Source organism: Antedon mediterranea, chromosome 5 (genome assembly GCF_964355755.1).
Source record: "Antedon mediterranea chromosome 5, ecAntMedi1.1, whole genome shotgun sequence".
Classification (NCBI taxonomy): Eukaryota; Metazoa; Echinodermata; class Crinoidea; order Comatulida; family Antedonidae; genus Antedon; species Antedon mediterranea.
The window spans coordinates 31318561-31334029 of NC_092674.1; the positions used below are offsets into that span (position 1 = coordinate 31318561).

The following is a 15469-nucleotide window of genomic DNA, read 5'->3' on the forward strand; positions in this document are numbered from 1 at the left end:
TAAACAAAATATGAAAATGTATTATGTTGTGATGGTAGTTTATTACAAAAAATGTACTTTTAGAATTGGTAATATATTACTCACATCTATATCAGAAGCTCATAAATTTAATTTAATGCTAAGAAGTACTGAAAAACCAGTTTCATTTTCAGTCAATTTACCTTGTGCTGTTGAAGGCCACAAGTGAAATTTGTCATATTTTAAGCATCATGGATGGCAACATTTGAGCATAAACAATTTAGTCTTCAAGTGATAAACTTTATTTGACAAAAAAATGTGACATGCCCAAAAAATGTGATGTGCCCATATATGGACATTATGATGTCATAGCACTACCAATCCATATAAGCATTTATAACTACCATATTTGGGCACATCACACTGTTTTTTGTCAAACTAGACAGAACTTTTACATAAAGTACATTTGTCCAGCAAAACACCAAATTTGGAAATAAAGAAATATTTGTTCACTCAAGAACAGAATTGTAAAGTAAACAGTGTTAGCCTATGTATGAATTGAATTGCTGGATAAGATCACGACCCTCATGCCCACCAAAATAAGAATGAATTAATCATGTGCTAGCTAAGCTAAATATTTACCTTAATAATATAAAACGATAGTAAGTTTCCTACTTACATGGAATTATCACATGTAGGCCCCTACTATGTATTCCTTTTTAGTTTCACTCTTGTCATGTTGGTACCTTGGCCTACCGTCTTCTTCTGTAGGTTGGTAGGCCTAGATTATACTATTTGTTTACATATAGCAGTTAATTAAATCAGCAGTTTCTAATCCGAACGCAATCGCTAAACTTCTTCCTTTATAACTTTTGTTTTTGTTGACAAAATCATATATTACTTACTATTTTATTTCTTATCAAGTAACTCCGTGTTGGTTGTTGTGGTTTTTTTTGCCCGTGTGGCATTTTGTTTTGGGAATTCTCTCATCTGTGATCACGGAACATGATTGGTGAATACAACCACGTGATACCATTTTCAGACTTGGCGGATCATTTGAACGTCCCTGTTTACACGTGTATCGTCCCTGTTTACACGTGTATCGTTCGCGGCGACCATATCACTCTCATGCGGTGGTATTATATAAAAAGAGAGTACCGAAATGATAAATACTAAAAAAAATTCCGATTTATGGAGTTCTTTTGACATGCTAATATATTAAAAGTTGTATTATGATTGAAAATGTAATTAGATTCACGAGAACAATTAATAAACAAAGAATGAAATCATGAAAATATTATATGGCCTATATTTTATTAGAAACAACTGTTTACATATTATTATTACTATTAACAATTATAGAGATATGAACTGGCTGAAGAAAATACATTTGAATGAACTGGGATGCATGTCCTTCTGGTGTATGTAAATACCTATTACTTCTCATGTCAACAAAATACATAATGTAGATGTGTATACATTAACAGATTCCAATCTCAGTGTCAAATAGTTACCAGGTTGAGTATACCATGTGTTTGGCAGGATGTAATTAAATTATAGGTTGCATAGGCATACATTTCAATAATAGACACAACACAGAGAACATATTAACTGAATGTTGAGGTTTTTTTGTATAAATGTATTTCAAAATTACTGTTTTTACGCAATTAAAACATGTTAGCTTATATTATATAAATGGCAACATTTTTTTGACAAAGGCAGATCTATAACGTTTTTGTAAGTCACACAAAAGGCTATTACAATTTTAATGAGATCTGTTTACTGATATTCTAGAAAGAAGACAAGCTCAAGACCATATGACTGGAAGCCCACTACATCTGCTAAATTCTTGGTCAAGAAACAGAATAGGTTTATCATCCAACTGTACTGTCTTGAGGAGATCTAGCCCCTCGGACTCCTTGCTATTTCTATAAAAACATTGGAGCAGAGCGCAAGCAGTTTAAAGATCTCATATTCAATTGAAAACAGTGCAACTTGTTTTAAGCAAATAATTTAAGCATTTCTACATACAAAACAATTTCTACTTACATAGATTTCGCGTTGTTTTTTTAAGCGCTACACAATTTGATGAAATGATGCAAATGTTTTATTTATACTTAAAAATCTATCAATCTACAGACACACAGAATCAATATATAATTTACACATAATGAAGAAAGGATGGACACCCTACTTAAATATAAAACATTTAGCGGGTTTTGGCAAAGAAAGTTGCATATTCAACATCTTAACTAATAATAAACTTAATAATTACTAAAAAGACAATTATTTCATTCATTATTTTTGTTTAATCACTTTCAAAATTGATGAATTTTATCACATTTGCATTTTGCTAGTAAAATGTAAATATTTTCATAAACTAAAATTATGAGTATTTTTATTTTGATAGTACGATAATAAATAATCCCCTTGAGGTATTACTAACATTTAAACTAAATATTAACTTATTATTATTGTTTATATACTTTTAAATAATAAAAACTAATGATTATTATGTGGAAAGAAGAGAGTTGTAATTGGATTAAACACATTTATTGGTCTAGCCAATATAAAGCATAAATAGTAGATTCGACAACTTATATAAAGACTATAAATATAAAAAAACCAATACAAATAAAATGGTCCAAAGTATAAACAATTTAACCATGTGGATGGATCACACTGACTGGTTACAACCAGTTGTTGAGAACAAGCTCAAACCGGTTAAATACCATGATTGTATTAAAACCAGTTTAAACTGGTTATAACATGTTAGAGTAAATGGTTCAAACTGGTTTAGAAATAATGCTTTTATACAGAATGTTTATTTCTTCTTTCCCTTCAATGTGGTGGTTTGGGCAGCCATTTCTTCGGCATGGATTTGCTTTTGTTTGTTAAATTGGTTTATTTCCTCCTCCAACTCTCTTTTACTATCCTCTAATTTCTTCTTCTCTTCAGCATGTTGCTTTTTCAGTTTCTCATATTGATCATGTAGCTATAACAAATAAAAAAAATAAATGTGTATTCTATTTTTTTAAACATAAAATCACCAATGTAATTTAATGTATTTTATCAGCATGTATTGTTTTCTGTAGAGGGCCTATCAGCTGTACTGTCGCTGTTAGTGCTTCCCTTGTGAAATAAATAAACATCAAAATCATTGTAACATCAGGGAGATGTCTCCCTGGTAACATTACACATTTTTTTTATGTAATTTGTAACTAATTTATGTGTACCTCTTTTTCTTGTTGTTTAAGCTGAGCTTCCTTTTCTTTCACCTTCTGCACAAACACATGCCTCATTTCATCTTCTCTTGTCTGTAGCTCGTGCATATGCTGCACACGTTTTGCTTCATAGGTCTCCTGTAAACTGGTGGCAAAATGGTACAATTCATGATTATTTACTAGTATACAAATAATGCACAAGTCACAGTGCGTTAATTAGTCACGTTTTGCTTTGCTTTTTGCTTCGTATAAATCATGATTATTGACTAGTAAGTAATAGTACATCATTTGTTTCCACTTAAGAAAAAGATCATACCATAACAATTGACGTAATTTTGACATCACCATCACTTTTGGAAACGCGAAAAATGTATGGCAGACCATATTTTACTCGCCATGAAGGCCTATGGCAGACCATATTTTACTCGCCATGAAGGCCTATGGCAGACCATATTTTACTCGCCATGAAGGCCTATGGCAGACCATATTTTACTCGCCATGAAGGCCTTTAAACACTGTTCATTGCATAACAAAATCTTGACTTCATGAGTACTCATGATTACCCTTATTTTCCTAGAATTTCACTGTTGTTTTAGTTGAAAAATTGTAAATGTTCATTTTATGACTCAAAAGCACTGTCTACATATCAAACTAGTTTGACAAAAAAAAATGTGATGTGCCCAAATATGGTAGTTATACAGTATGCCAAAATATGGTAGTGATATGACATCATGTCCATATATGGGCACAACACATTTTTTTGTCACAAAGATTGATAGTGTAGACAGAGCTTAAGTCTTACCTGATTGGTTTGTTGCCTGGTCCTTTATCTTGGAATCCCATCTCCTCTAGCTTACAACGTCTGTATAATTCATAATGACTTGTGTGCGTCTCCTCTATCAGGTCTTCCATATTGGTCCGTATCAACATCTCCCGTAGTTTCACAAAATCACAATGATTTTCATTCTCAACTGAAAATATTATTTTAAGATAAGATAAAAACTTTATTGTCATGACCACAACAAGGTGAACATGAGATTTGTTTTTCTTAATGCTTATAATTACACACACAACACAGAAAAATATATATATAAAGAATAAAATTAGAAAACGCACATGGTTCAAGTTCAAGTTTTTATTGTTTCACACAATACAACACAATATGAACAGAAACATAAATTAATAAATACAATTGTGTGAGGAGGACGCATTAAGCCAAGGCTTTATGTTTGGTCCTCCAGAAAACGCACATGGTTACAAGAGGGATAAAAATGAGTGAGTTGAGTTATACATGTATTGAGTTGTGGACAAATGATTTCCTACATCATTAATATGTTTAATACAAAAACCAAATCTTTTAGGGGGGTTGTGGGCGAGTTTATAAGTGGATACATGAAGAAATGCACAAAACAAAATCTCACCTAGCACAGTTCCCCACGGGTACTGTCGTCCTCGTACCATCTTGTTACCTAGTTTGATTTCTTCTGTGCTGCCAACCACAGCAAATGGAAGATGACCCTAAAAATGAACAGACAGGGAATGGTATAAGTGCCACCTTTGAAATGTATCATTAGCTTTCATCACAAAATTACACAAACATGTGCTTACATTCATTGTTGTGTTAAGTCCAGAGACAGCTTCATCGTCGGTAGGAAATTGGTAGATTTGGACGCCATTTGTTACAAGTTCGTTCATGATCTATAAGACAGATATCATGTTTTGAATATTTAAATTAAAACAAATTACAATGACGTCAAATATTGTTACAAGAAAAAAATATGATGGATTTTAAAAACTGTAATGTATCATCCAATGTATTCAAATAATTGTTATTTTTTGATTATCGAAAAGAAAAATTATTTGAATACTATACAGAGATCCAGATGAATCTTGTTCCTATCATTCAAGGTGCTATTGGAAGTGTTCAACAGAAATTTGTAACGTAAGAGCAATCAGAGAGACTTTAAACCTGATGAGTGGACATCTAGTCTTACCTTAATTTTAAATTTGTGAAGTTCACTCTTTGATATAGTATCTGCCTTGGCAATAACTGGTATGATGTTAACCTTGCTGTCCAGTTTTTTCATAGTGACCAAGTCGAGTGATTTCAGCCCATGTCCAGTTGGGGCGATGAAGTAAAGGCAGGCGTGAATTCGTGCGTCATGGTACGAATGTATTGAACGACGGATTTTTAATTCCTCTTGTAGATAGTCTTCAAATTGCTGATCAATGAAGTCAACAATTGGTTTGTAGCTAGAAAGATTTTTAAAAATGTTTACTGTAACTAGAAACACAACATTCCATAAAAATAAAAAATCAAATATTAAACAAAAATATAAATATCATGAATACAATTTGTTTGTGCTTAAATTTGATAACAATTGATTATGTATAAACAATTGTTTTTATCAAACCAATGGTACGAATTATGAGATTAATTATTTAATTATATTGTATTATTTAAGAATGTACTTAAAATTACACTAAATATTACTATAAACCAATATTAAAAGTACCTTTCTTCTTTATTGATTTGATCTCCAAAGCCTACGGTATCAACGATGGTCAATTTGAGTCGCACATTACTCTCTTGAAGCTCTGTACAAAGGAAATGAGAACCACATAAGAAATGGCTAAACTTAAATGGTTAAACTTAAATGGCTAAACTAAACTTCCTGGTTACTGTTCATGGTAACATTTATACATTAAGGATTTCCTCCATGGTTTGTAACCCGTCTACCTCATATCCTGTATTATACTACCAATTTATTGTGTCAAATATGACTGGACACCAACTAAAATCTGGATACTCCATATAAGAAAGAGGAACTAATTTATGGGGAATTATACTAACATGCTGTGTTTTGCAGTTTTAAGTAGCTCTTGGACTTTGGATGATGCAGTACAGCTATTATAGGATAATGTACCGTTTGGAGATGTTATGGAATTTTATCTCAAATTTGAGATCAACATTATAAAACTGTAATATATTTATAAAGAAGTATTAATAGAATCATTTATGTACATAATGCCTCAATATTATAAACTTTAAGATTACAATTTGCATATGACCTTTATGAGTCATCACAGGTCATGTATAATATCCCTAAGGCATAATACTGAAGAGTGTGGTTGGTGGAGGTCACTCAAGCATAACAATTCCCTTTTGTGTCAATGCCCACAATTGTATTAATGAATCATATGAAAGGTATAAAAATAATACTATTCAAACTAATTCAATTTGATGACTTATAATTAAATATATTAATTGTGGAATAAAGTCAATTTTCTAAATGTTTCAATGTATTTGTAATCACAAAATATTATGTGAATGAAAATGTGCTTCAGTTCAATTTTTCAATACGACATTGCACTACATTTAATTGGCATTCAAAAGGGAAAGCTTTTGGTGAAATTCAAGTGCAATTAATATTCAAAAAAGAAAATGTTTAATGTCTACTATAAGTCAAACAAAGGATTTGAATACAGTGCCATTTAATCTGAAATAAAAACTACTGTAATCAAGTTGTAATTTAAAACTGGTAAATTAAACAAATTCTTTCAATTTCTGAATTTTGCCATGACTAAGATTTGTTACTTTAAAGTAAAATAATCTAAACAATAATGATATCAATCTCTTCATAAACAAATAAAAATTGTTTCCTTTCAACAAACAGCCTTTCAAAACTCTTTTACTCCTCATGTAATGAAAAATACCTTACTCACTGAGGTGTGACTGAGATTGGTTAGAATATATCTTGATTTCATAGCTGATAAGGGTGAAGTAATTTAGGTTGAATCAGTTAAATATTAAGAAATTTAAAACAATAACGTTAGGTCCAAACTTGGTCTGCAGTATTTTCTAAATAGATAATAATGTATTGCTAGAACTACTGTAGTGCCATTAAATTGTACTCCTTCTGCAGCTGGAAAGTTTCTACTTCTGCCACTGAGATGTTTCTACTTCACGCCGCTGGGCAGTTTCTACTTCTGCCACTGAGAAGTTTCTACTTCACGCCGCTGGAAAGTTTCTACTTCTGCCACTGAGAAGTTTCTACTTCACGCCGCTGGGCAGTTTCTACTTCCGCCACTGAGAAGTTTCTACTTCACGCCGCTGGGCAGTTTCTACTTCCGCCACTGAGAAGTTTCTACTTCACGCCGCTGGGCAGTTTCTACTTCTGCCACTGAGAAGTTTCTATTTCACGCCGCTGGGCAGTTTCTACTTCTGCCACTGAGCAGTTTCTACTTCCCACCACTGGGCAGTTTCTACTTCTGCCACTGAGAAGTTTCTACTTCTGCCACTGAGCAGTTTCTACTTCCCACCACTGGGCAGTTTCTACTTCTGCCACTGAGAAGTTTCTACTTCTGCCACTGAGAAGTTTCTACTTCTGCCACTGGGCAGTTTCTACTTCTGCCACTGGGCAGTTTCTACTTCCCGCCACTGAGCAGTTTCTACTTCCCGCCACTGGGCAGTTTCTACTTCTGCCACTAACCATGTGTCTTGGTGCAGATTTCCACTCCAGGTAAGTCGTGTCTTGCTGGTGAGCTTTCAAACTGTGTGTTGAAGAGTGTGTCCATCATGGTGGATTTACCAAGGCCAGTTTCTCCTGTAAGTGATATGGTTCAATATTGTTAAATCATTATTTTGGTAAATTACTAGATTAAAAACATGAAGTATTCAATTTTGTAGTTAGTAAGTGTATCATTTTTTTCATTTTATTTCATTGTAATTGTTTTATTATCTACTTAATTAAGGTCTTTTTACATTTGTTTTGTTGGTGTTTTCTTTTAAGCACGGCCTTACTGAAAAACAACTTTCAGTTAAGTATCCATGAATTATTATTATTGTATGTTACAGTATTTGAAGATACAGTAATACCTCCATTTAAACACTTATACTAAACGCGGTCTTCTTCATTTTAAGATACAGTAATACCTCCATTTAAACACTTATACTAAACGCGGTCTTCTTCATTATAAGGATAATAAAACATAGCTGTGGAGAGCGACTACCGATCATCATTGAGACAGTTTCAAGCCAAAACTTGTTCTTTTTGGAAGAAGTGCAATGAACAATTATCGTTGTAATGGCGCTATACAAAATAGAATGATTGATTGATGGCATTTGGTTTATTGATGTGTTGTTTGATGGATACATACCAATACATAGAATGTTAAAACAAAAGCCCTGGGCAACTGATTTGTTGACTAACTGATCTGGAAGGCTGTCGAAACCAACATGGCCAGACAGATGTAGGTTACGGTCATCTTTTGGCTTCGGGGCTAATGGAGGTGGTGCCTATAAAACAATTTGATTTTAACAAATTTATTGTAAAAAAATAATGTCACATGTAAATAAAACTCGCTGTTTTATTGAGCTTTCTTTAATAAATGATTTACATAAATAAACAGCCTGCATAAAAATAACTTTTAAAAATTAGGAAAAGCACAACACAACAGTACTAAGCTTAGCTAGCCGATAAGTAAATAGGCTATATATTATTATTAATTCTTGAAATAAAAATAATCAAAATCAACTTTTCATCATCTCCCTCCCAATCCTATCTAGGCCTATATACTGTCTGTACATAACCTCAATTATGTTTTGTATTTTGTAGGCCTACTACTACTACTAGGCCTAGCTACCTAGTCTAGAGTCGCACATACATGGGTCAGGGTCTGGTCACATTTATTCAGCTGGCCTTCCTAATTTTACGATCAGAGTAAAATATTAATGCAACGTAAGGAAACCTAGCCCTCCTCTACCAATACAATCAACCAAGGTCGGGCATCAGATAGCAGGCGCCCACACACCGCAAACCCACAACCAACACACGATGTGTTCCTGTCATTTTTTAGGCCTAGCCGATGGCAATTTATTTGCTTGTTTATTAAGTATATATTAACATTAAAACAGCAAAAAGTAACTTATATAATTAATGGGTTATAAATTATAAGGTAGTAGTCAAATAATAAAATATTGGGATGATAAATGACCTTTTTTACCTCCTTTTTCGGTTCTTCTTGTGCCTGTTCCAGTGTCATCTTTATCCGTATTGTATTTCTTTGACCGCTCCCTGCTGAAAACAACGCCCTCAATCAGAGCCAATGTTTGGTGGGAGCATAGAGGGCAGTATTATAGAAAAGTAAGATGAATTTTGTCCATTTAATAAAATCTCTATAATATCAAAGATAGTGACACTATCTTTGATAATATCTTCAATATGGTCCTCAGCTGTCGCTATCTAAATGTTGTGTCCTTAATTTATAATAGATTGATTGAATTCAATTTTTTTTAATTGTTTGTTTCAAATGCTTAAATATGTAATTAAAAGAACATGTTCGATATCCAGTTCAGATGAATATTCATAAAACAGACTGTTTGGCATCAAAACAGAAATAAAAATTGCTTATTTTAATTTACATTTTTTTACAGGTACATTAGAAACTAATTATGCACACTAATTATACTTATTCATTGTTTTTCTTCTGTGTTATGTAAATTAATTATTGCAATCGAATTTTTATAATAATATTTTTAGAAATTGTTAAATACGGTATATATAATTACGGCAACTATAAAACACATGTTCGATTCATTGTGCATAATTTGTACATGTTTAACAATAGTTTTTAAGTTGGGGTATTTAAGGGAAGACATAAATGTGTAATCATTAGTCGAAGTAAATCCACAAGGTTGTGTTCAATAAGTTGGCAGCAATCATCACAAAATCAGGTAAATATACTGCGTCAAATATAGGCCTACTGCGTCAATATACTGCGTCAAATATACTGCGTCAAATATACCGCGTCAAATATTCACTTTATGGATTCTTCTTGCCAACCAATAGATTTTTTGTTGAATTTAACCATTTATTATGTTATTTTATAAGTGAAAACATTATTTTTCTCATTTTTTTTTCTGCAAGTGTTTAACCTAACTATTCAAAATCTGATTTAATTAATATTCATTTTTCATATTTTTGGGAGACATTACATCTTTAAACTCAACATTGATGCGAGTGTCTAGTGCTCGAGAATTGTATAACATGACTTACCATATTGTTGTTGTAACAAATGGCTGACTTGCAATATATCCGGGCAACTCATCTTGTCTCAGAAATTGATGACCAGAACACGATCGAAGTATCCACCCTTTGCGTTTAATTAAAAGAGCATTTTATTGGTCCTCGAGTATGTTGAAATTTGAATACATTTGAATAATAGTATATTGTTATTGTTATGTATTTCTAACTGAATGTATTTTTATCTTTGAGATTTAATTTATATTATGTAGTTTGAATAAAATGAATTGAAATATTTTATCTTACAGTATGGTCTTGTTAAAATTACTGTTTGTTCTACTTATCATCGGTATCATTTCAAATGAGGCTCGTGGATGGTCAATCGGTCCTGACAAAGGCGATGAAGAAACTCCCGATGAAGGCGATCGAAGCCCATTCGGCGATGCAATCCCAGAAGGTCAAGGACCCAACAGCGGCGAATACATCTTCGACATCGCCGACCAAAGACGCCACGAACGCCCCGACGGCGAAGGAGAAAGTCCAGACGATGGCGATAGAGAAAGTCCCAACGAAGGCGGTAGAGGAAGTCCCGACGAAGGCGATAGAGGAAGTCCAGTCGGCGATGCAATCCAAGAAGGTGAAGGACTAAAAAGCAACGAATCAATCTTCGTCGAGCAAGGACGCCCTGGCGGCGAAGGAGGAAGTCCCGACGAAGGCGATGGAGATAGTCCTGACGAAGGCGATAGAGAAATTCCCGACAAAGGCGATAGAGAAAGTCCTGACGAAGGCGATAGAGGAAGTCCTGACGAAGGCGATAGAGAAAGTCACGACGAAGATGCTAGAGAAATTCCCGACGAAGGCGATAGAGAAAGTCCCGACGAAGGTGATAGAGGAAGTCCTGACGAAGGCGATAGAGGAAGTCCCGACGAAGACGATAGAGGAAGTCCCGACGAAGGCGATATAGAAAGTCCCAACGAAGTTGATAGACAAAGTCCCGACGAAGGCGATAGAGAAATTCCCGACGAAGGCAATGGAAGCCCAGTCGTCGGCAATGCAATCCAAGAAGGTGAAGGACTCAACAGCAACGAATCAATCGCCGTCGACCAAAGACGCCCCGGCGGCCAAGGACGCCCCGGCGGCGAAAGAGGAAGTCTCGACGAAGGCGATAGAGAAAGTCCAGACCAAGGCGATAGAGGAAATCCCGACGAAGGCAATGGAAGCCCAGTCGTCGGCAATGCAATCCAAGAAGGTGAAGGACTCAACAGCAACGAATCAATCGCCGTCGACCAAAGACGCCCCGGCCGCCAAGGCGGCGAAAGAGGAAGTTTCGACGAAAGCGATAGAGAAAGTCCCGACCAAGGCGATAGAGGAAATCCCGACGAAGGCGATAGAGGAAGTCACAACGAAGGCGATAGAGAAAGTCACGACGAAGCCGATAGAGAAAGTCCCGACGAAGGCGATAGAGAAAGTCCTGACGAAGGTGATAGAGGAAGTCTCGACGAAGGCGATAGGGGAAGTCCCGACGAAGGCGGTGGAGGAGGTCCCGACGAAGGCGATATAGAAAGTCCCAACGAAGGTGATAGAAAAAGTCCCGACGAAGGCGATATAGAAATTCCCGACGAAGGCAATGGAAGCCCAGTCGTCGGCAATGCAATCCAAGAAGGTGAAGGACTCAACAGCAACGAATCAATCGCCGTCGACCAAAGACGCCCCGGCCGCCAAGGACGCCCCGGCGGCGAAATAGGAAGTCTCGACGAAGGCGATAGAGAAAGTCCCGACCAAGGCGATAGAGGAAATCCCGACGAAGGCGATAGAGAAAGTCACGACGAAGGCGATAGAGAAAGTCACGACGAAGGCGATAGAAAAAGTCACGACGAAGGCGATAGAGAAAGTCGCGAAGAAGGCGATAGAGAAAGTCCTGACGAAGGCGATAGAGGAAGTCCCGACGAAGGCGATAGAGGAAGTCCCGACGAAGGCGGTGGAGGAGGTCCCGACGAAGGCGATAAAGATAGTCCCGTCGAAGGCGATAGAGATAGTCTCGACGAAGGCGAAGAAGGCTATTCCTCATTTATTTTCCATATGGATGGATGATATTAATAGAAATGTTATAGTGATAACTAATAAATTTTATATGGAGAATTTTGTTGTTGATGTGATTTAGCGAGTTTCTAATGGCCCGTTTATTATGGTTGTATACCCAAGGTTCGCAGGGGCGCAATCTCCAGTGGCCGTATTCACTATTCACACGTAGGCTAATAGGCCTAAGGGAAACGCCTACAATCAAAATTAAACAAGAAATATTTCTTACAAAAAACGCCGCTCACTTGTTGACGTAACAAGATATCTTGTCCCCCCGATATTCTTCTTTTTTTCAAATTTGCTTTTGAATGTGTCATTTTAATGTCACATAATAGTTATTCACGTTAACAAAAAACTGGATAAAAAAATATTTACCTGAAAAAATACTTAAATTGTCTGTCAGAAAATGGATTTTGGTTAAAACGTTAAAGGTTTCTTTTTACAGAAATGAAACTATTGTATTTTAAGTAAATACAACAAGAATTCACAGCAAAAACAGCAATGTTTTCATAGACTCTCTTCTCCCAGACGTGCTTTGGGGTTTGTTATTTAAGCATGACCCGTCCTAGTTTACAAAATCCCAAAACAGTCTCTAGAACTATTAGCTTTCGTTCGATATAGCTTCTGAATGAGTAGTCCTCTGGGGATATATAGCTGGCTAAAGCCGCGGCGCGAAAAATCTCCTATCTATACAATTTAAGGGAAATACTTAAATTGAGTTAATAATTTATTGACTTGAGTAAAATACTATTTAAGGGAAATCTCATTTAGGTAAGTGTGATTTTTGAATACGACCACTTTCGTTTCGTTGCTCTTACCGTCTTCCGTGCGTTACGTCCTAGTGGGAACCAAGCTTTAATTTTGGGAGTCATTATTCAACTCATGACTATAATATAATATCGAAGCCTGTTTCGTCTGGATCAGTTGTAATAGTAAGTAATTTGTTTAAAAAGATTTAATCGTACACTTTTTTTTTATCAATTTAAGAGGTGTCACAAGTTAACGAGAGCGCTACATTGATCTCATTGCATGATATCACGTGGTCTGTTCACGCTTAATTTACAAAGATATCCAACAGACCAATATATACACATACAGTATTAATATTATAATAGACCTGTAATTTATATAGACTGCTGTAACTTGTTTTACCTGTACAAAACGAAGAATATAGACCCACCATTGAGGTAACATTTTTTACCTCCATGAACCCATGGAGTACTCTCCATGATATACCTCTATATATAGACTGCTGTACCTCCTACATGTTTAACATGGACCCATGGAGTACTCTCCATGATATACCTCTATATATAGACTGCTGTACCTACATGTTTAACATGGACCCATGGAGTACTCTCCATGATATACCTCTATATATAGACTGCTGTACCTACATGTTTAACATGGACCCATGGAGTACTCTCCATGATATACCTCTATATATAGACTGCTGTACCTCCTACATGTTTAACATGGACCCATGGAGTACTCTCCATGATATACCTCTATATATAGACTGCTGTACCTCCTACATGTTTAACATGGACCCATGGAGTACTCTCCATGATATACCTCTATATATAGACTGCTGTACCTCCTACAGTCATGTTTAACATGGACCCATGGAGTACTCTCCATGATATACCTCTATATATAGCAGGGCCGTAGCCAGGATCTGTCAAGGGGGGTTCGCACACTAAGTATTTGGGTCACCCCCACCCCCATACCTACCCCCCCCCCTGGGGTGGGGCCTGAGGCGAAGCAAATTTTGTTAAATGACACCCCTAGATGGCCAGAAAAGACACTCTCATGCAGCATGCTACCAATGAGCAAAACGATCGTACTTGGACTCGTGGACTATTTAAACGATAACATTTGTTGCCGTATGTTAGATGCGCGTGCTCTGTGCGGAACCGCCGATTGTTTGATCATTTACTCGATATTTTGTTTTGCGTTCAAGTTCAATGCGAACATACGTCTAAGAGAAGCCCCAAAAAAAGCACACTGGGTGAAGGCAAATGCAATTCTTATTATAGCTCTATCTATAATATTTATTTACAGCAATTTGTTGAGGAAATTAAATATGCCAATGTAAATAGGTGATATTGATACATTTGAGTACGTATCGGCTGGTGGTCTAGAAAAAAATAATCGGATGCCATAATGTGAACTACAGTACATGATACCATAGATATTATGTGTAAAATATTAATATTCACTATAATCCTCTATGATACATTATACTTCATAGCCACACATAAATACTGATGTATGTCGGAAGGCTATATACTTTATGCATGCTGCCTGACTGCCAGTGATCTAAACAATTGGTACGCAGTTGTCTGGCGGTGTCCTTTGTACGAATCGTTCGTCCCCCAGCTCGCTGTGTGAGACGCGTCAATATCATGTTACATGCAGGGACCAAACATTTATTTTTCAGGTTAAAATCGGCAATTCATTTGCAACTCTTTACAGACTATATCGCTCGATGTACGCTCATACAGGGAAGAAGGTACTGTATGAGTTATTCCGAACGAGTTTACGAAATTTTTTAATTTACGAACAACTTTTTGTACTGTGGGGCACGTATTTGGACGATTTTCGGAGATGAGGGTGCGGTATTGGGCATATCGGGGATGGGGGTTCGCAGTCGGTTAAGGGGGTTCGCTGTAAAGGGAGGGTTCGCCCGAACCATAAACCCCCCCCCCCCCCCCCCTGGCTACGGGCCTGTATAGACTGCTGTACCTCCTACATGTTTAACATGGACCCATGGAGTACTCTCCATGATATACCTCTATATATAGACTGCTGTACCTACATGTTTAACATGGACCCATGGAGTACTCTCCATGATATACCTCTATATATAGACTGCTGTACCTCCTACATGTTTAACATGGACCCATGGAGTACTCTCCATGATATACCTCTATATATAGACTGCTGTACCTACATGTTTAACATGGACCCTTGGAGTACTCTCCATGATATACCTCTATATATAGACCGCTGTACCTCCTACATGTTTAACATGGACCCATGGAGTACTCACCATGATATACCTCTATATATAGACTGCTGTACCTCCTACATGTTTAACATGGACCCATGGAGTACTCTCCATGATATACCTCTATATATAGACTGCTGTATCTACATGTTTAACATGGACCCATGGAG

The 15469-nt window shown here is 36.1% G+C and overlaps 2 protein-coding genes across 5 annotated transcripts; one reads left to right on the forward strand and one right to left on the reverse strand.

The window, feature by feature from the left end:
- Positions 1 to 1254: 1254 nt before the first annotated feature.
- On the reverse strand, positions 1255 to 10344 carry LOC140050502 (septin-11-like). 4 transcript variants are annotated; one of them, XM_072095727.1, is made up of 11 exons: positions 10241 to 10344; positions 9189 to 9262; positions 8343 to 8481; positions 7676 to 7789; positions 5699 to 5780; positions 5177 to 5435; positions 4791 to 4880; positions 4604 to 4700; positions 3985 to 4153; positions 3195 to 3327; positions 1255 to 2953 (listed from the first exon to the last, which is right to left on the reverse strand). In XM_072095727.1, exons 1-11 carry the CDS (start codon positions 10290 to 10292, stop codon positions 2783 to 2785), a joined length of 1380 nt encoding a protein of 459 aa, XP_071951828.1. In that variant the 5' UTR covers positions 10293 to 10344; the 3' UTR covers positions 1255 to 2782. The 4 variants fall into 4 exon arrangements, with proteins under 4 accessions (XP_071951828.1, XP_071951825.1, XP_071951827.1 ...); XM_072095724.1 differs by having other exon boundaries at positions 9180 to 9262; XM_072095726.1 differs by having other exon boundaries at positions 9180 to 9259; positions 10241 to 10334.
- LOC140050501 (uncharacterized) lies at positions 9865 to 12360 on the forward strand. The gene is made up of 2 exons (XM_072095723.1): positions 9865 to 9918; positions 10516 to 12360. The coding sequence occupies exon 2, from the start codon at positions 10517 to 10519 to the stop codon at positions 12296 to 12298; it is 1782 nt and encodes a 593-aa protein (XP_071951824.1). The 5' UTR covers positions 9865 to 9918; position 10516; the 3' UTR covers positions 12299 to 12360.
- The last annotated feature ends 3109 nt before the right edge of the window (positions 12361 to 15469 follow it).